Source organism: Seriola dumerili, unplaced genomic scaffold (genome assembly GCF_002260705.1).
Source record: "Seriola dumerili isolate Sdu_G_001 unplaced genomic scaffold, Sdu_1.0 BDQW01000081.1, whole genome shotgun sequence".
Lineage (NCBI taxonomy): Eukaryota > Metazoa > Chordata > Actinopteri > Carangiformes > Carangidae > Seriola > Seriola dumerili.
In genome coordinates this window covers 1,569,805-1,591,649 of record NW_019174336.1, presented here as the reverse complement: position 1 = coordinate 1,591,649, position 21,845 = coordinate 1,569,805, and the positions used below count along the sequence as shown (strand labels likewise).

Below are 21,845 nucleotides of genomic sequence, written 5' to 3'. Positions count from 1 at the left end.
AAAAAGGACTAAAACCTCATAAACAGGCATGAAGCTGAGCTCAAAGGGTTTTACAGCTCAAATCATTTTACAATAAGATTGTGGTGAGAAGGTGACACAACAAGAGCAGAAGACATTTTAGGCTGTGTGCTCATATGCAGAATACTAATCAACTACAATAAAATGATGGAAATAAAAAGAACGATTCAGCACATTTAACTTTATTTTCATTTGCTTTCCCGAGTCGAGATAATAAAGATAATATCTCTTAAATCATAACTACGACAAAAAAAGAAGAAACTAAAGAGGTTTTACATTCACAGTTACCTCTACTGCAGAGCAACAAAACACAGAAAGACTTTTTAAAGAAATTGTAAGACTTTAAAATGATTTGAAAAACATACAGACAAGCAAAATGTTTTAAAGATTCTTAAGGTCTAAGCAACAACAACAAAAATATTCTGCATGTTCTGTAAAATACAATGAACAGTGTTTCTTTGAATTTTTAACCACAACCATCAGAAAATGTTCAGGAGAAAGAGTCTGGCACAAATGCAAGAAAAATGGTTCACTGCAAACATACTGCAATTAACAAATGTTTGGATATCACACACCTCATGAGTCTTAAATTGCTTCCATTCTTTTATGTTAACAATTGTAAAGCCACATTTGCAAGTACCTGTAATGGTCTCTGTAAGTTTCCTGGTAAGATTCTGTTGTGTGCCTCTAACACTGTGTATTTAATCATGCTGCCATGTTTTGTCCTTGAACAGGACGGATGCCAGCTTGATGCCAGCTGGATGTCAAGGTCGGGTAGGAAATGGGCTCCAGTGAGGTGGATGAGATCAGATAGGGCGCCTCCACACAACAAGATGAGTGCATTATGTTGATTAAGCCTTTTATTAAAGCAGAGTGGAGAAAACAGGTGGTTGAAGGTGTAATCGGTGGATCTCAGCGACTGATAAACAAAGGTTTAATGTGCTTTGACTTTAACCTGCAGGAAGTGTGCCTGCTTTCCCATCATCCTCTGGCTTCATGTTCCATTAAATAATAAATATGAAGCTTCATGTGTAACAGCATGTATATTGTTGGAGCCTGTTTTCCAAAAACTAAAATTCACCTTAAGTGGACCAATCGGACTCAGCGTCATTCACCTCTTCATCCCTGCTGCTCTGCCCAGTGGCTCCATCAGAACTCATGTTGTGTGACCAGACATGGCTTCAGCCCAGGGGCAGACTGAATAATCATTCAGGCCGGGAATTTCACTCCAGGCCACCCTGTTCACACAAACCCCCTCACCTCTATTTGCTGATGTATTTAGGGTATAAGAGTAGTTATAAATTTGGCCACTATGTTCATCTGGGAGGAAAATCATCCAGATCACAATTACAACAAATATGAAAAAATGATGTGCTCCCAATGGGTTGTGTGCCATTACTTCAGGCCATAGACGTTTATTTGAAATTATACTATTCTCCAAAGGTTTCAGAAATACCACGTAGTACACCAGATGTGTAATATGATTTAATGATGTAATGGTGCCCCGGTAAAAAGCACAGCGACTTAGATGTGAATATTTCAATCAGAACAAGCATCACACAGTTATAATAACAGGTTATACATACCATGATGTAACACATGGAAAACATTATAACTTTAAAGCTTCATAAAGCAAATATAATCAGTATTTTTATATTAACAGTGGATCAGACAAACCCACAGAGAAATACAGCCAAAAGAAAGCGCTTCTGGGTTTGAGGCCTATTGTGATAAACAATCGGAAGCAGCTCGTAGGCCCAGATTGAAGCTAAGTCGCATCAGTTAAATTCTGTGGAATGAGACCGATCACACTTGTTTCATCATCACAAAGCCTGCAGCAGTTCAATAACTGAGCACTCAATGGTCCACCATATGGTTCCCTCTTCAGCAGATGTGAATGAAACTCCGCGTGTACGTTCAGGAGATATCTCAGGATGACTACAGTGAGTTTAATACGATTACTGCAAGGCATCTTGAGTTATGAGCAAATATATGATAGGCCACACCCACTTGCAACAATCAATATGATGTTTCAGATTTTGGTTAATTCTTGCCTACAGAGCATGCACACCTAAACTGATGAAATTCTGTCAGCTGGGTTTTGTGGTACACATTTTTGGTTTTTGGCGCCCCCTATGGTAGACCTGTACCCAAACATGGACGCAAGACGTGCTCAGATTTATCAAAATTGGACAAATTATTACTGAGTTTTGGCCATTTTGCTGCTAAGCCCCGCCTCTTATGAAGTTCATTGGTCGATATTTTGAAAACTAAATAACAACGTTTACTGACTAACTTCTGATAAACTTGGTCCAAAGATGACGAACAGAATATATGGTAGCAATCGAACCAAGGGTTTAGGAGGTGAAGTCAAAATTCAGAATGACTCTTATGGTCCAAGAGGCTCTTTTACTGAGCACATTGAGCTGGATTTGTGTTATCACTCAGATTTACGGTGTGAGGGGTGTGGCCTTTCCAGAATTGCATTTTTGGGCCTTAATTACAGCACCACCATTTTGCACAGAATTTGCAGTTATTAGGCTTAGAGTTTCATGTTTCTAGCTCATTTCAGTTCATGGGAATTTAAGCTACAACAGAAGAGAAATAATGACGCCCTTGAACTCTAATTATCACCAACTCTGCGGTTCATCTCAGCCTTACATAACTTTTTAGCCTCTTTCAGCTCACTGTTTGGTTTTATAGCCCACAACTGTACTGCTTTGGTTCAGTCTGAAGGAGAAACAGACAGCTGCTAAAGCCACTGTACACTATCTGTCTTGCAACAAACAGACACAATTAGAAACCAGCTGGTGATAATAATAATAATATTAGCAGTAATAATTAAGCAGATAAAGAGCCAGACACTTTTCTCTGGAGACCAAATCAGAGCTAAAAGAGAAGGAATACTGGACTTATATGAACACAAACTGCGACTGCTGGATGTGTATGTAAATAGGCAACTGTTTTCACAATGTCAACTTAAAAGGTAAAGATATGTCACTGCCGTCTTTATAGCTTAGTCTATTTCTGCTTCCCCCAAGTGACCAAAAGTCCTGATTCAAGTTGAACTGAAATACAACTTGAACCATTATAATTCAATTTTGGCCAGTAATAAGCCATTATTTACAGGTTACTTTCAGTAATTGCACATTATCATTGGCACAAATAACTAAAGCACATTTGGTCAGTGTCAAGAAAAAAAAACCTAAAGGAAGCCACATTCCATTCGCTGTAGACTACAACACTTACAGTAAGAATCGGTTCATTTTAAAAAACCTTATTTGTCTCACATAGAGCTGCAATGCATTACTGCATCTAGAATCTAAAAGATATTTATGTTGGCGGCATCTTGTGGCAATATCAAGAATGACACTGTGCAAGGGACACTGAGAGGTTTAGGCTGAAAGCAACACAGACACTACATTCATTTCACTGAGATTGTCAGTGAGATAGCCAGCTTTACTGCTGCTGGTATAAAAACATGACCTGCTGCAGCTAAAACCTATTCTGTTTTTGGAGCCTTTTTATACTTACACACCAGCAGTTACTGTGTCTATCGCTGTACAAGATGCATAGAGAGAAAACTGAACTCAGATGTTGGGTTTGACGGCAAACAAACATATTTGCCAAAACCTCAGATGCAACTAGTTTAAGTGGACACAAGTCACATTTTCCCATTCATAATATTAATTATTGTACTGTATTTGCTGCTAAACTTAATTCTTCAAACACAGAAAAATATCAGGGATAAACTCATTGTGTTAGACATTATTACAGCTTAATAACAAGAACAGCCAATCACAGAGTCTCTGAATGTTCATGGCCAGCTGTGCTTGGCGTGGAGCATCTCAATGAGCAGGTTGTTGCAGGGCACCTCACCGCTGAGGTGTCTGCAGTACAGGTAGTCTTCAGCGAGGGTGCTGAGAGAGCGCAACTCAGAGAGGCACAACAGCAGATGAGTAAAGCGTCCAAGGTGCTGAGAGGAGGTGCACAATGTGTACTCCAGCAGGGCTCCCTCAGCCTGCTCCTGCACACTCTCTACCAGCTGATGTTCCTCAAGGTCTTTCACATCTGGTCAGTGCGGGGAAGGGAAAACAACAACCAATGAATATAGCAGAGGTTGTCAAACCTTTTCATATCATGGAGTGTAGAAATGGAGAATTTTAGAGGCACCACCTGTAGTTATTATTAGTTATTTTGTACATTCTGTACCTGACATTGCATTTACCATTTGATAGTAAGACCTTTGAGTTCTCTATAGGTTTTAGACCTTATCATAGACCTTTTTGGCAGACCTGTGGAACTATAGCTAGACCCAGGCTCTTTTGGTCCAAATTCTTGAAATGGTTCCTGTTCCCCTTGATAAGTTCCTATGTTGGAAATTGGCCCTAATTGTGAAGATGTTTGTATTATAAGATATTGAAAGGTACTTTGATGAAAACCACAATTTACTGTCAAAGTCTGTGTGGATGGAAGACCTTTTTGCAGATATGAACCTTTCTGGTTAAAAAGCATAAGCTATCACTCACCTGGGTTAAAGAGGATGAGGAACTTGATGCAGGCAAACTCTTGACGGTCCAGCTTTAGGATATGGAGCCTCTCAACCAGCTCCTGTCCTCTCTGGACCAGGCTGGCCAAGGTAGGACCAGCTTGAGATGCTATGTCTGACAGCTGCACCTGAACCACAGAATACATGTACAGACATCATGAACAGTCATGATTGTTCCTCTGTACTGCACAGCTTTCATATTCATGTGTAATACATTCTGCATAAAATAAAAAAATGTCCAGTTCTCCCCAGTGATGGACCAGCACCTGCCTTTATTTCTGTGTCTGTCCTCATCAACCAACAACAACCACATTACAGTAACAGCTTGGAGTATTATCCCTGCACAGAACACATATTGTCAATACTGTGATTTTTTGCACACCCTGCTCACATTTTTTTATATGTGTATCTATTTATATTCATCTTTTTGACTGTTGAAGTATTTTACCTTTTTATTATTTCCTGTTAATATGTTTATTGTATACTGCACCAAACACCAAGCCAAATACCTTGTAAGTAAAGTATCTTACAATAAACCTTAATTTCTGACTCTGCCCTTGTGATGATGTCATCATTCCTTTTTCATGCTGCTGTAGACTGACACCCATGTGTCATGCAAACATTCTGTTTGTATTACAAGTACTCATAATTTGTTTCAGTGCCATCAACAATTTTAACTATCAACAATAAATGCACATATAAATAATAAATTATAAGCAACATGGGGAAAACAACAACATGATTAACTGGACAGGGAGGAAGAGGTGAAATGCTGCCCCCTATGGATGTGGAGCAAGTAGCATGATCCTACACATTACACCTTTAAAGACAGTAAACTATCTCACCTCCTGCCCAGTGACCAGGAGCAGACTGCCCACTCTGCCGTACAGGACCTGTCTGGAAATGATGTCCAGGATCAACAGTTCACTCCAGCAGCTGTGCAGTAACTTCATCTGATCACTGACCTTGGTGCAAAAACAAAGAGCTAATACAGTTTAAATACGGGTTTTATCAGGCTCTTTATGTTTCTTTTAATAATGTATATAAAACTGAAACCAGCAGGTCGGATGTTACCTTAAGTTGTTTGAAGAAGATGGACGTGCGAGCCCACTCCACGATGGAGAGCAGCGTCTGGTCAGCCATGACGCACATGAGGCTGAAGGTGCCGGGGTTCCCGTGTCTCCTCCAGCCGGTCTGCTCCTGCTGGATACGAGCGCTGATCTTATTCTGCAGTTGCAGCTCATCTGGATCACAGAGCAGGAACTCCATCACCAGCTGAGGCATCCCGGGACCTTGTGGAGAGCTCGAGTGTAGCTCGTCTGAGTCGGCGTAGGTTGCTGCAGCAGAGCCTGGTGGACTGTCACAGTTGTTGGTGTGCTTGGACTTGATAGTCCAGTTTGAGAGGGAGAAGCTCTGGTACTGGGGGCCAACAGGGGAGCTGGAGGGCAGAAGTGAACACAGTGATGGAGGCTGGTAGCTGATGCAGTCATTCTGTTCTGTGGGCAGCGGGACGCTGTGAAGGATGCAGTCTGGTTGGAGGCCACCAGCGAAGGTGAGGTCTCTCGGGTGGGCTGAGTAGACCAGAGGGGGGCTGCTCTCCAGTCTGAATCCACCAGCTTGTATCAGAGCCTTTCTCTGCTGCTTCAGGGCACGGTCTCGCTTGTACATGGGACCAAACGTGTTTCTGCCACCTCGCATCCGATCTGCTCGAACAGCTGAGGACAATGGCCGATTTGTTTAGAGCATCAGATTTTCACTGATGTAGAGTGTGCACACACTGTCCTACTGAGCAGATCACCCAGACATCATTATGACATTATGACTTTAGTGGGCCCTGGGCAAAGGTGGGAGATGTGGGACTTGAGTCACATGACTTGACTCAAGTCAGACTTAAATCACAAAATCAAGGATTTGAGACTTGCTTGACCAACACTGATAAAAGACTGGACTTGACTTTGACTTGGTTATGACTTTTACATAAGTTATGTTTTGATTTTGAAATGATGATAATGATTTCTGGTGTGATGGCTGCAAACCAGCTCTCATGGGGAGGAGCTAAGTCCAAAAATACTAAAAAAGAGAACAGAGCACAGAGCAGGTTCCACATAGAGATATAGCCTATAGTAATAGTAATAACTAGAATGACTCACACGAGGCCAAACGATCCTACACATTAAAGAAAGTGATAAAACATTCCTGGACCCAGTCCTTTAACCAGATCTGCACTAAAATGTAATGATCTGGTGCAAGTCAGTTTAGAACTTCTTTTTTTTTCATCATATCCTGATGTATATGATCCTCTATGCTCATGTGTCAGTGTGTTTGTCTGACAGAAGCTCAACATTGACTTTTATCTAGTTTTAAGCCACATACACTTTTTCCACCTTGGTGGTTTTCAGCTCTATATTTGAACCAGATGAAGGATTTTAGTCGTCGGACGTCTGGATCTGAAGTTATCAGAGAAACAAGCTGAGGAAATGTTTGTTGTGGAGAGGAGGACACCTCTGTGGATCATTCAGCTGCTGGTAAAAACCTGCTGAACATCTGCTTCATAAGTTATCAGAGAAACAATCAGAACAAAGGTTAGCATCGATCTCAGCTCCAGCTCTTCCCTGAGTCTCTGTCCTCCGTACAGCGTCGCTCAAACTCTGACTTTAAATGTCAAACTGCTTCATTCAGTGTTTTTAACGGTTAGAATCACCTGGTCTGTTTGATTTCCTGAACCACTGACACTGAAGGAATCCAAACCGGGAGGAGCTTACGATGATGGTGGTGAAAAATCCCATGATCCCACACTATTTCATGACATCATCCAATGCTGTCTTTTGATATTGTTTTGATTGCCCTAGAGGCAGAAGTTACAGACTCTGCGTTTAAGTATTACACTGTAATTGTAAGATTGTTTTCAATATGAGTGAATATTACTATCAAAAAAATTTTTTTTCTGCTTGGGAGCAAGACATTCGGCCAAACGCTGTACCTCTATGGATATACAGGAACAGCTGTGCACCTGCTTATTCATGCAATTACCCAGCCAATCATGTAGCAGCAGAGCAGTGTATGAACTCCTGCAGATCCAGGTGAGGAGCTTCAGTTAATGTTCACATCAAACATCAGAATCTCAGTGACTTTGACTGTGACATGATTGTTGCTGGTTTGAGTTTTTGTCAAACTGCTGATCTGCTGGATTTTCACTCACAACAGTCTCTAGAGTTTTTACTCAGAATGGAGCAACAACAAAAGCATCCAGTGAGCAGCAGCTCTGTGTTGGTGAGAGAGGTCAGAGGAGAAGGATTTCACCAGGAGACTTCAGATTTAGAAGTCTCAGACTGAAGTATTTATTGAAAGCTTGATGTGTCAAGGAGAAAATAATAAGCAGCACAAGTGAACCGCAGTAAAGCCGCACCAAATCCTGAAAACGTTCTGTAAAACAGGCCCTGGGCAGGACAACTGATGCACTAGAGAACAGTCTGATTCATAGTCTTGGAAACCTGAATTTTAGCCATGTTTACAATTTGAAGGACTAACACTCCAGCAAGAAGACTATAGAACTGATTTCTGTCATATGTCGACTGGACAGAAAATTTCATTTCAGGCTGCATGATGCAGGAGACAGCTGGATATTTGTAAGATGCATGTGTCATTAGGTGCAAGGTTTTCCATACAACAGCAGTTCAGTTATTTCACATTAATGTTGCAGGTAAAAAAAAAAAAATGCCATCCTTACCTTCCAGCCTCATGCCGACATGAAGACACTTCTGAAACCTACAGAACGGACAGCGTTTCCTCTGAGCTTTGTCGATCCTGCACTCCTGGTTCTCTGCACAGATGTACTTCTTGTTGTTCTGAACCGTCCTTTTGAAAAACCCCTGTGAGTGATGACGAAGAGGAACGTTATACTATTGTCGCAGTCTATACTGAGTCTTGTCCTGATACCCAGTAGACCTAGCGCAGCATGCAGAACACAATACAACATCTCCAGTATAATCCTCTCAGGCCTTTCTGTATCCTGGAACTATTTCCTTTGTTGAATGGTTTCTGACACAGAGAGACGTCTGAGAGCAGAATCACCAGAAGAGTACACAACTTCATTACTGGAGTCAGAGTACAGATCCTCCTGGTCAAACATTACTCCAATACAAGTGAAAGTTTACTTGAGTACTAAAGAACTTTTTAGTAGAAGTATTGAAAAGTGCATTTTTATGTCAACACATTGTTGATTTGTTCCACATTTACAGAACCTGATTACTCTAAAACAACCTACTGACTGACTGACTGACTGACTGACTGACTGACTGACTGACTGACTGACTGACTGTAGAACCTGTAGAATAAAAATACTGTAGGATATGATACAAGGATGATAAAAATTGCCATAAAAACACAATTGAATCAACATAAGGAGCCTTTATTGTTTTCTTATTTCTTTTTTATTTTTTTCATTTTCAGTGATAAAGTCTGCTCGTGGTAAACACACCGAACATTTAAAAAAAATGTCTAAAAAAATGTCTAAACCTTCAAACACAGACTTCAGATCAGATCAGGTCTCTGGTGAAGAATCTTCTGCCTCATCTTTACACAGTGTATGTTCTATCACATTTTCAAAATAAAATAAAATTCATTCCAATGACTTCAAGCTCTGCTTCAAAGTAAGAGTACTTCATAGAAATGTAGTGGAGCCAAATGCACAGTATTTGTATTTAAGTGTAGTGGAGTCAAAGTCAGAAGTTTACAAAAAGCAACAACTAATAAGTAAAGATACTAGAAAAATATGCTGAAGTACAGTACAAGTAAATGTACTTCATTACTGTCCAACGCTGAGAATCACCAGAAACTAACCAGCTTGTTCCATTTGCATCTCTGGCTGAGAGGCTGCCAACTCTCTGACACCAGAACCTGCTGCACAAACTAACATCCTCATGTATAGGCTAATGAAGTTTAGTGTAAGTTTAGTCAGAAGGACTCTCTCTATTCCGCTTCCAACCAATCAGATCTCGCCACGATCTCAACCAGCCAATCACATTGTCTCTGTAATACTTCAAAATTTGTTCTCCTCTCATGACATCATGATGGGGTCTAATCGCCACAGACTTTCATTCATAGACATAGAGCTGTTTCTGTGGTAATATCTTCAATAAATGTTGGTTAAACATGACAAAAAACGTCTGGTTTTTGGTTACAACCATTTTTTAATTATACAAAAAATAAAAGAAGACTCTTATTGGTTTATCCTCAACATGTGGTCTACCTTATATTTAGATACACAGACTTGACTACAAGACTGAGTAAAAATATACATTTCATTGAATACTTTAAAAGTAAATATTTCATATTTCATAAAATTCATATTTTTTGGGTTGTGGGTCCTGAAGTGTGGATCCAGCCCATGACTAATTCAATCATAATGCATATTTGAGCTTCCATGAATGAAGGTTGACCAAATCAAAATGTGAATGTGAGCCTGTAGCTGTGGAGTAGTAGTAGTAGTAGTTTATCTCATATTATTTCTAATCTATTATCAAGTGTGTTAAATTCACACTGTTGAGATGAAATGGCCACAACAGGCTGTTTTGGGCTCGACAGTGAGAATGAATAACTTTCTTGGTCAGAGTTTCCAACTGCTTATAGCTTCCATTAGACTGTTTCTACAGAACAACATATCACCCCAAATATGCTGCCTGTGTTGTTGACAATTTTTTTTTTCAATAGTTGAATTTGTGATTTTCTAAACACTGTCCTGTCCATGTGTAATGATCAGTTTATGTAACGACAGTAACTTGCGGTACAATAAATTGTGTTTACATCTTGTTTATTTACTTTAACAATATAACTTATCCATGTGCACATTAATGCCAACACTGCAAAGTAAAACTGAACAGCAGACCTGCAGTAACACTGTAGCCTAACTTTATTTCTGATGATCCATGAATCACATGCTTTTTTATCAGCATATTTTTCATACCTTTTATAATGACCCAAGCTGAAATATTATGGGATGCATCAGGGACGTGCGACGACATTTTGGGGGGCAGCGGCTCAAGTGAGAGAAAGGGCAGCTCTCATAATTATTTATAAAAAGAAATGTTTTAAAACAAAAAGTTAAATCACATCTCTGACTCACTTACCGATTTATTTGAAAACCCCTACACTCAAACAAATGTTTAATACATAAGTACTGATTACTACTGAACTGATTTCTACAAAATAATCAGTTCACACAGAGACAAAGGTCTTCTTTAGTATTCAATATTTCTATTTTTTTCACAAGAACAGGCAACAACAAAGGAAACTGACACATCGTGCATGTTTTCTAGTCTGCTAGTTTCTAGTATATATTGAGAATAACTGACTGCACCAGGGAGAGGGACATAATGAATTTAGAATTTTCAAGAATTGCATTGATAACTCGTTTATTTTTGCATATGACAACAAGGACTTAGTTACACTGTCCTTCCTTTCACATTTGAGGTAGGGCTGTCTGTACCATGTATCTGTTGTCACTGATGATGATCTGTTATCTCTATTAGCATACAACAAACCAATAGAATGAATAGTTGTTCAGTTAGGGGCCTACAATCAAAATGATGCAGTCACTGTTTAAGGCAGGACGCTACAGACAAAAAACATTGTTTTTTCATTTAGTGGTCAATTTTGAGATTTCAGTCTATTTTCATTACATAACATGTCTTCTTTTGCACTAATGGAAAGAAAACGTTCAAAATGCACATTATCTGTTTGCATCTGTAGATTTAACCTAAATTCACCAAACAAGCTAATCTGCATGTTTTAACAACATTTCAGGGGCAACTACTGTCTGAATGTAAGCAATTAACTGGGAAAGTTCTTTTAGTTATGCAAATTGGCGAATTTTAATTGGTTAACGCCTCATTTGCATATAAATGTTGGTGATACAAATGATACAAATTTTACTATATTCACCTGTAGTTAAGTACAGTACATTAGCCTGTCTGATGACCATGATAAATGTTGTCTAATTAGCTATAAACTCAGGCACTGGCAGCTTATTCCCTCGTTCATCACCACTCACCTCAACAAGCCAGGGAAAACCACCACAACGGGAGAAGTTGAAGCGCTGGCAGGTGCTGCCTGCCTGTCTGACGTCACTGGCTGTGACTGTGTGCTCACCAGGCATCGCCTCTCGGCTGAGACTAATCTCCCGACCTTATATTTAATTTTTTAATTCAATCAGTAGATTTGTTTGACAGGGAAGCTGTGCGCAAACAGGAATATATGTTTTCATTTATTAAAGGAAGCACCCCAGAAAAAGGGCACTTTCTCAAGCCCCCTCTGATGTCTATGTGCGCACGTGCCAGGGATGCATTAATCAGCAGATACAGTCTGTTCTACTGCTTTAAGAAACACATTATTTCACATTTAAGCCTCATTTTAGAAAAAGACTGTCTGACATGTTGCTTCTGTTGAGTTTAATAAACAGTGATGCTCATAGAGAACACTGCAGACCTCAGATTTAAAGAAAACTAAATGTTTTTAACAGTTCTTTGCTTTAGAAATCATTGTCCTACAATATCTGGTAGTTTTTACTTTAGCTGTGCGCGCTCCCGCGAGGGGCACGCACTACGAACCACATCTCTAGGCTAATTGCCCAAAGGTCGCCCGCCCGGGTCGTTTTCACTGAAAAAAAAAAAAACTTTTTAATAACGTCTGTGCAACAAGAACAACGAAATGACGGAGGAGAAAGTCTACCTTGCAGCTTTCACAGGTGAGCAGACCGTAGTGGTATCCAGAGACTTTATCTCCACAGACTGGACACGGCTCCTCCAAATCCACATCATGTCTGCACTCCATTCTGGGAAACGGACGTGAAAAAAGAGGCAAACTTACACTTTTATGAGTCTTTTCTGAAACAAAAGTTTTTATAATAGTAGATTATAAAAATTAAGTTAAATCAGCGACTCTAGAAGATACCTGCGTCTCACCTGTTGAATCACCTTTGTTAAATCCTACTGGGTGTTCAGTGTTGGTGAGTGTTGGTTGCGCAGTGTACCTGAAACAGTGACGTGGAGTGATCAGAGCATCCCTGGTCTCGTGTCATCATCCTGTGGAGGAGGGACACTGTCCATGGTTCTGACCCGGTCTGAAGCTCCAGCAAATAAGCATTGTCCAATCACTGAACTCACCTGTTTCAGGGTCTATGTACAGTCCACCTTCTCAGCTCTGACGTGCCTTCACCTCCACTATTCTTACAACAGCAGAATATACTGATGTATATTTCCCGCCTGTTTGTTTTCTCCTTCCTGTTCCTGCAGCTGGCGAGTGATGTTTCTAGATGATAAAACTGAGCTTTGAACGCATCCTCAGCCTCCTGTCTGAGGCTGCACCTCACCTGTCAGTTCAGGTGAGGTGCAGCTGTTTCTGTAACTTGGCTTTTAGTTGGATCATTTCATGTTATGCTGTAGCTTCTTCATTATAATGAAGATCAGAGATCAAGTAAAACAAAGTATTGAATTCATATTCATTCAATGTTAAAATATGTCTGTTTTTATTTCACTTTTGTCAGTTTGGTTGATTTTTAAGCTGTAATTTTAAATTTTTGATACAGTAAATACATTTTTTAAATGAATGTTGATTCAGGTTTATATTTCCAGCCTATTTGAATTGTTATTAATTAAAATGTTTGTCAGAACAGTTTCCACAGTTTTTTGCTTTTTTTTTTTTACAGGCTTTTTATGCCTTTATTCAAGCTGCAGTGAGAGAGGGACAGGAGAGTCAGGGGGAGAGAGAGGGGATGACATGCAGCCACAGATCGGACCCGAACCCGGGCCGCTGCTGGTTAGGACCAAGCCCCAATGGCATGCACTCCACCAGGTGAGCCACTAGGGCGCCCTGATTTCTATCACTTCTTTTTTTCTACTTAAATTAGCATGCTAACCAGCTAGCTATGCCCCCGTCGGCCCGTCTTGTCACTTTCTGACACAGAGTCACTGTAGCCTCCAGTTTGTCCTGAAGAAGTAGCTGCTCAGAGGACGTATTATATCCTCTTGTTTTGTAAGCACAACATGGCTGAAGCTCTCTCATGGTAAGACTGGTAAGTAGCCTAAACAGTTGTTTATGCTAACGTTAGCTATGTAGCAATAGAAAAACTTATTAATATCTTCTTTAAACAACGTGGCAGAGGGCAAGAACACCCTCATTTACTAGGGTTCCCCAGAATCTGGGGAACCCCAGAATCTGGGGAACCCTAGTAAAGATTATGAAACACAGGTTATGAAAACCTGACTGTTATTAACCTTCTGGAAACCACGTAGCTGTGAAATGATTCTAGAATTTTTGGACAGGACAAGCTTGGAGCTTGATACACATGTACCTGTTTCCATATGACCTGACTAATAACAATAAAGGACTCCTCAAGAGAATTTGGTCACATGCTCAGTTCTTTTTTTAATAATGGGCAGCTCAACTTCTCCACAGTGCCAGAACATTATTTTCATATATAAGACATAACATAAACTCAAAGTAACACTCTTAACAGTGACCTCACATCCTCTGTACCATATCATTTCAAAGAGCACACAGTAGACGGCCATTTTTGGGTAATTCCAGTAAAAAGGCCATTTCATGTTTTAGTGCAGTATTTTTTTTGACCATTAGATGGAGGTGTTGTATTAGACAACAAAAACACCTACAAGTCCAGTTGTACAGAGGAAATGTAATATCCAGTGCTGCCATTTAGAGCTTTTTGCCTTCATTTCATAGGCTACATGGCAGTAAAAGGATAAACAAGAAAAAGACAGAGTGAGGCAGAATGACATGTAACCAGGGACATTATATTTACATAGCGTTTGACACTTGGCTGTACCCCTAACCACACACCTTCAAGTTCATTTCTTTCTTTACTTTTCTATTTTTCTTTTCATCTTATTTTGCTTTGAATCTTATCTAAATTTCTCTCTGTTACTTTTGACCTCACACACACATACAAAGTACATAATGCATTCCCTGGCCCCTTACCCTAACCTTAACCACCCCAACTGAATGCTTAATCCTGACATAAACCTGTTTCTAATCCCAACACCAAGTCTTAACCCTCAAATGACTGTTCCAAGTTGTGAAGACGGCCAAAATGTCCTCACCTCCCAAAAATGTCCTCAATCTGTTGGGAAAATACTTTTTTCAGTCCTCACTATGTAGCATTTACAAGTGTACACACACACACACACACACACAGATTGCAGGATTATATTTTAATATTTCCATTGTTATGCATTGTTATTTAGATTTTGGTTGCAGATGATTATCTATGCTAACACATGTGCTGCAAAAAAAATCAAACACATGCAAATATACCTTGAAGGTGTAATCCTAACCACAGCGGTCGGGGTTCGAGTCCAACCCGTGGCCCTTCGCACTATATCAACCTCTTTCTCTCTCTCCTGTCTCTCTCTGTCTGTCTCTCTCTCACTCTCTCTATCAGAATTAAGGCAATAAAAAAAAGCGATGAACCTGCTGCGGCGCACTTGTTATTCGATGCTTTTAACCTCGAAAGTAATAATTGGGCATCGAACAACAGTCGTAGCCAGGTTCATCACTGTTTAGTGTCCCCTGGAAACACTTCCATTGTCCACTTCCATTTGCAGCGTGTTTGTGTATTTGCATGTGTTTTCTTGAGCTGCAGTGCGTTGAGCTCTCAGGGCCACTGAGCCCTCAGAACTCATTAAAACTGAAAAGATGGATTCAGACAGATGATGATGCAGATCCTTGTCTGTTTGGTTTAATTGCTCAATGATCTATTGGTAATACCCTGGGGCTCCAGTAGGGGGATCGTGCTTCTCTTCTTCTATCTATCTATCTATCTATCTATCTATCTATCTATCTATCTATCTATCTATCTATCTATCTAAACGTGAATATATGTTAACAGTAGTTTCGTCTCACTGTGCTAAGTTCATGTGACCAAGAAGTGAGTCAAAAGTATACTGCGTATCATATCTCACATGTCATGTAATACATTAGTTAAAATAGTTGGTTAAGTTAAAAACATTACAATAAGCTAAAAAGATACAAGATAGAAAGACACATCAGAGACTGAGTGTGTTGGGAATGTGTATGTTTTGTTTGTAAATGTGACTAAATACAGACGAGTGAAGGTGAGAGTTGTGTGTCGTTTCCCTCATCCATCTCCCACTACGTGGCGGGGGAGCAGCTCGCTCTGAGCTTCAAACCCGCTCTTCAGAAACCTGTGGGTGACGTCACAGAGGCTACGTCCATCTTTACTTACAGTCTATGAGTGCGGCTACTCGTACAGTTATGAAGCGTAGGTAACCAGATGTTCAATATGCAAACCAAGACACTATGTGTCTGTTGTGTCATGCACCTGTCAGTCAGCTTCAATAATCTTTGCATGCGTGCGAAGGCTGTAATGGGGCAGACATGTAGGTATAAGAAAAGCATCTTACTTTTTTTGCATTGGATATGATCCTCAGGTTTTCCTTGTACAATACCAACAACTTCCTGTTGTTTTAACACAAACACCTCTTTCATGGTATTAAACTCACCTTTAACCTTCCAAGAGGTTCATTAAAGCTGGAGATTCAAAGAAGATCAGGTAGCAGTCGATGTTTGAACTTTTAGTCCTTCCAGTGTGGACCCTGATAGGAAAGCTGAGAGCTTGCGGATTGGATGGAGTTCACAGGCGGCCAGAGCATCTGCTGGGATATAGGACAGCTTTGCTGGATCCAGGAGCTCAGGGTGACTGCAGGCACTTCTGGCAGGGGCCGAGGTAGCCAGGCTGCCCAGGGTTCTTACAGAAAGTGTATCCAAGCTTTCTTCACTGGCAGTGGCTTTAGACAAAGGTGAGTAATCTCCTCTTCTTGTTTGAGCATGGGATGTAACCAGCATGCTGTGATGCTGATGCAGTATTTAATCATGGCGTTTTAATGTCCGTCAGTAAAGCACAGCTGTTCAGCCACATTCATGGCTGGGGTTAAAGTCAATGGCCTGGTTTCCTGAGGTTGGTTCAGTCCAAGGAATACTCAATAGCTATTTAATCTTACTTTAGGATTGTGTCACATATGACTGAGGGTGAACAGAAATACAGAGCACACAGCCCAAACCAATCATCTTTTAATAAACAATAAAGTATTTCCACCTGTTTGGAACGAGCACATCTTCTCATCTGTATTCCTGTCTCACTCAGCGGGGACTGGAGGACTCTCAGCTTGGTGCTGCAGTCACTGGAGGATCAGAGCTGTTCTGTTCTGTATCTCAGGGAACATAGAGTTGATAAGGGATAAGTGTGTTGTGGCAGTAATATGGGATTAGTTATTTATGCAGCGATTTTTTTCTATACAAAATCATTAGAAAATGTGTCATTTTACAAATATCTGGGCTCATCTCTAAACTATCAGAGCTGTTTGACTTGGTCATTGAAATCACCACATTTTAATGTCAGTCTAGATTAAGACATTGTCTGTGCTTTTTTTTATCAAAACTGTCGGGGACAGAGCTGATAGACCAGAGAGACACAGGTCGTTTTTTGAAAAATAATAAATAATGTCTATTTTTATTTGCAAAAAGCAAAGAAAGAATAACAGAAACACTTCAACCCATAATTCTGGGACCATAAAAGACAGAAGAAGAAGAAACAGAAGAAGAAACATAGGGGAAACATACTGTATATACTGGCTGATCAGGCCATTCAGACACACATGGGGATAGACTAAAACATAAGCACAATAACCACAGTACATACTGCACCATATTAGGAGTACTGGAAGTACTGAAACACATAAACTCAAACAGAATTGTCAAAGAAATAATAACAAAAAATCAAATTACAAGACACTGCCCCCTCCCAAGATGCTGGAAGAACATGGTGCAGGCCAATTTGTAATCAGCACCATTTTAGCAGGCGTGATGGAGCTGTGACTCCTTTCGATGGCCGACCGGTCAACTCCAGCTGCGACCTTCCAGGACTGGTAACTCAAAGAAAGCTGAATTCACGTCATGACAAACGGCTCAAGTTTATGAAACTAATACAGCAAAATTGACAAAGCAAACTAAATGTGTGCTCCTCAAATAGATAACTACACTGCCAAATATGATTGATAAAACAGTGTATGTTATATCAAACCAAAACCTGTGTGTGCAGTTATTTATCTGTTTGTATATGTGAATTGAGTGTCATGCTAAGAAAGAAAGACTCCTAAACTAAGTGAATAAAACAAATGAAAAGAGTTCAGTGTGTGGCTGCTGGTGAAGCCATCACACAGCAGCATGTGTTGTTGTTGTTGTATTGCATTGTGTTGCTCTTGGGGCTGCTTGTGCTGCTCTACATGTTTAAGGTGTTTGCAGACCTGCGCTGTTTAGTGCAGTTGAAATGGGCTCTGGTTGGAGTTCACACTTGAATCGCTCCTGTGTGTTCAGAAATGCATCAGTCAATTGCTTGCATTCATTTTTATTTGTCACATGCCAAGGTACAAAGCACAGGAAGCAAAGCGGTGAAACGAGGGTGGGACTCGACAGCAGGACAGCCTGTGCAAAGCTGCAAAAAAAAAAAAAAAAAAAAAAAAAAAAAATCCTTATTATGTAAAATATCATATGACAGAAAATATCACAACATTCAACATTATGGAATATTGTTCCAGCAGTACAAACAGACAGTGGTGGGTTGTAAAACCTGAACTGCCTGTGAAGCTCTGTCACAGTTAGAAACATCCATCTGGAGTTGCAGTGAATGACAGCCTGCAGTTTGCATAACACTTCTCAACCCATCAAACTGTTTGGGCTTCTCTCAGAGATGAGGAGGGATGCTGTCTGCCTCTGCTGCAGGAGATCTTTACATCAGCTCTGCTGTAGGACAAACTGAGACTCTTACAGTGGGAGCAACATCAGAGGTTGGTACATACACTACATGTTCTTGTACCCTTAACCTCGGATCTTCAGGGGAACTGTTGCTGTTTGTTGTTGTTTTATCAGGATTCTGTCTGCCCCCCCCCCCTTTCAGGCCTGTTGTCAATGATCATGTTACATCATCTGTCCAGGACCAACAAACTTCTGCTTTGGGAGAAAATCTGGTTTATTTTATCTTGCCCATATTGTGATTCCACCACTGCACTTCACGTTGTACTTTCTGCACATTTGCATTTGTACTTTTTTTTTTCTATTCACATACTCTGCATCTATTATTATTACTAGTTTATTGTAGTATTTATAGTACTTTTTACTTTCGACTTGACTTGCTTCCTCTTTCCTAACTCAGTGTTGAGCAGTTTCCCTGCAGGAGGACTCGGCAACATCAGCAACAGACATTTTTCCAGCTGCGGCAATGTGGGGTTTTACATTTTGTAGAAAAGTCAATGTTTGGTTTGTCGGCCATTTTCTTTAGTGGTATTACACAGACTTTAGGAGCTGTTGTTACATTTGTGCTGTGCTCTATTTTCATCATGAGTCCTGGTTAGAGGAGGAGAGTGAGGGTCTGCCTCTCTGCCTGTGAACCTGAGGCAGAACTGTGTTGTCGAGGTCACATGCCATTAAATATTTTTTCCCTCTAAACTTCTCACATGGTTTCATTTCAATAAATGTTCAAATGATCTAATATCTCACCAAAAATCAAAGATTACAGAAAAAGTCTAAAAACAGATTTTTGGATCAGAACTTTGTTTTTGTTCTTTCCTCTCTCGTGAATCATCTGTCGACCTCTCAGATATATCTGTCCCTGTTTATAAAACTGTATATAAAGTTGTTCAAACTAGCTCCACCTCCAGCAGCTTCAACAGTAACATGCTGCTCACACACTGATGCTTCAGAATTAATGATGTCATATATAATCGTATGGGCCTATCAGTCAGGGACCAAACCAGGACTTTTACCTTGATACTTTAACTACATTTAGCTGCTAATACTTATGTACTTTTACTTGAGTAGGATTTTTCATGCTTATAATGGAGTATTTTTACCTTGCTGTATTGGATCTGAACACTTCTTCCATCACTGCCATCCTGTTCATTTTACTCCCACACTCACAACTCATTCTCTCATGTTTGTAAAACCCCACACTGGATTTCCTTTATTGGGTCAGAAACATCATCCCTCTAAACCTCAGACACACCCACACACATACACACACACACACACACACACACGTCTCTGCCTGTTTACTGTTCCTGCAGACATTTGTGGAAGGAAAACACTGCTGTACACTGTGACTTACAGTGATTTCATCTCTGCTCTCCCACCAGTGGCAGCTTGATCTCTTTGATTTGAGTTTTTTATTATTACCCACATTACCCACAAAATTCACATTAAAGCATTAAAGAGGAGCTATTATGGCCATTTGAGTGTTCATTATTTTATTCTCGGTGTCTGCTGAAACAGATCTACATGCTTCAGTGTTTCAAAAAGGCTATCTTTTTCTTCTTCTGTACATCATATACTGTACTCTATTCACCCTCTGTCTGAAATGCTTTGTTCGAACTCAAGCAGTCCTCCTTGAAGTGGTGAGAACACAGTGTCTTTTCAGCATGGCTACAAAACTAAAACAACTCTTCCTGGCCTTCATTTTAAGTAGTTACTGTATGTGCTGTGCCTTGTGTGGGGGCGTGCCTATAGCTTGCAGGTGGGCGGCACTGAGGGACGTATTGACATCAATAGGTTTAGGAAGTAAGGCCTGGACCCCTAAAAAGGCATTTCATACAAATGAGAAAAATATATTTTCCGCCCTGAGAGAGTTACTCCCTTTGGCGGTACATTCAGCCTTGAGACTTTTTAGACCAATTACACACACAAAAAGCTATAACTCACTATAGGAAAGGGACAACTCAGAAAAGCATAACAGGTCCTCTATAATCTATAATAAGAAGCTGAACCATAAGGAGAGAGGACAGGTTATAAACTTATAAACTCAGTGTATCAGCTATATCCACAACTGAAGTGAGACTGCATGTGAGCCGGCCTTTGCTGAAGGAAGTTTGTTATATCATGTAACCTGGAAGGTAGGAATAAAGTTTAAAAAAAAAAAATGATTGGAAAGCCCCTGGAAATAATGGTGTGAGCTGAACATGGCAAGGAGGGAAAGTTGGGGGATTTTTTGAAATCTGACACCATTAATATGTCCTGGTAGCTGGGTTTAGGGAAATTGAGGGAAGTGTGGACACTATTACTTCCAGGGTGATGATAGGTTGTTTTTAGAAAAATAGGTGGAGAGTCCACCTGAGAAGGAGGGATGATTTCACTATATAAGATGGTGCACAGGCACTTTGTTTTCAGTTCAATGCCCAGGAGCTGGCTCAGATTTATCCTAATGTGAAGGAATAAACTTGCATCGAACTTTGACCATCTCCAGTGAATTCTTTGAACTTTTTGGGACTCCAATATCTGTGCATGAGTGTTGTTAGTTACATGTTGGCAAAGCGGTCCAGACTTAACCCTTGTGTTGTCTTCACATTCTGTATACTCCCCTTGTCCTCCAGGTAGAAAAATGACCCGCCATCACTAAACCCCTAAAATAAAGAAGCTTAATTGAATTTTTAACACACACATGAAGAAACAACCTGCCATTCCTCACAAACTGTGTGAATATCTGAGTTTTCCCTCTTCACAGTGCAGAAAGACTGCATTTATTCAGTGGACCCCACTCGTTTTTATTACAACACTGCTGTCATAATTGTCTTCTTTACTAAAGTAGAGGTTTATTGTTAACATCATCATTTCTTAAGGTACTGCAGAGGTGGTAAACAGTATTTTCTATCAAGAGCTAATACTTGTATAGCCTAAGAAAGTAGCAGAAATGTGCAGAAAGTAGTTTTGAATGCATTTCATTGGAGGCATTCCCAATAACAGTCAGTTTTCACCAGTGAACAGTTATATATTCTTTTCTGTACAATTAGGAATTAAACAACACAATATATATGTCCCCATTTTTTAAACCATTGCTACCACCAAACAATAATTAACCATAAAATATACAAAAGAAATGTGAACAACATAAATTAATCAACTAATTAGCACATGTAGGGCAGTACACAACTGTGTGTGCGTGGACTTTGCAGATATATTTCTCACATGTGCAGCACACAGTATGTGTTTTACAGTCATTCATTGGTGGGCAGACCTGACAATTCTTACTTGCCCCAGCTGGGGCAGCAGCTGGATCCTTCTGTAGATCAGGAAAAGATCCAGCCCCCTGAACAGCTTGGGTGGTTCAGGTTATGGTTAGTATTAGGCTGTTCAGCAGTAGAACGTGCACTCATGGCTTCAGCACAGAGAGAACTCGGGGTACTGTCATCTGCAGCACCTTTCC

General features: G+C 40.2%; 1 protein-coding gene across 1 annotated transcript; it reads right to left on the bottom strand.

The window, feature by feature from the left end:
* Positions 1-3,835: 3,835 nt before the first annotated feature.
* On the bottom strand, positions 3,836-12,394 carry LOC111221093 (nuclear receptor subfamily 5 group A member 2-like). The gene is made up of 6 exons (XM_022744423.1): positions 12,293-12,394; positions 8,295-8,436; positions 5,642-6,282; positions 5,413-5,532; positions 4,548-4,695; positions 3,836-4,089 (listed from the first exon to the last, which is right to left on the bottom strand). The coding sequence occupies exons 1-6, from the start codon at positions 12,392-12,394 to the stop codon at positions 3,836-3,838; spliced, it is 1,407 nt and encodes a 468-aa protein (XP_022600144.1).
* Positions 12,395-21,845: the final 9,451 nt, after the last annotated feature.

Excerpts from the sequence above, each read along its gene's own strand:
- LOC111221093 (XM_022744423.1), bottom strand. The coding sequence starts at position 12,394 with ATGGAGTGCAGACATGATGTGGATTTGGAGGAGCCGTGTCCAGTCTGT. Across the intron at positions 8,437-12,292 it reads TCACCTGTGAAAGCTGCAAG|GGGTTTTTCAAAAGGACGGT; the intron begins GTAGACTTTCTC and ends CATCACTCACAG. Across the intron at positions 5,533-5,641 it reads TCTTCTTCAAACAACTTAAG|GTCAGTGATCAGATGAAGTT; the intron begins GTAACATCCGAC and ends TTTTGCACCAAG.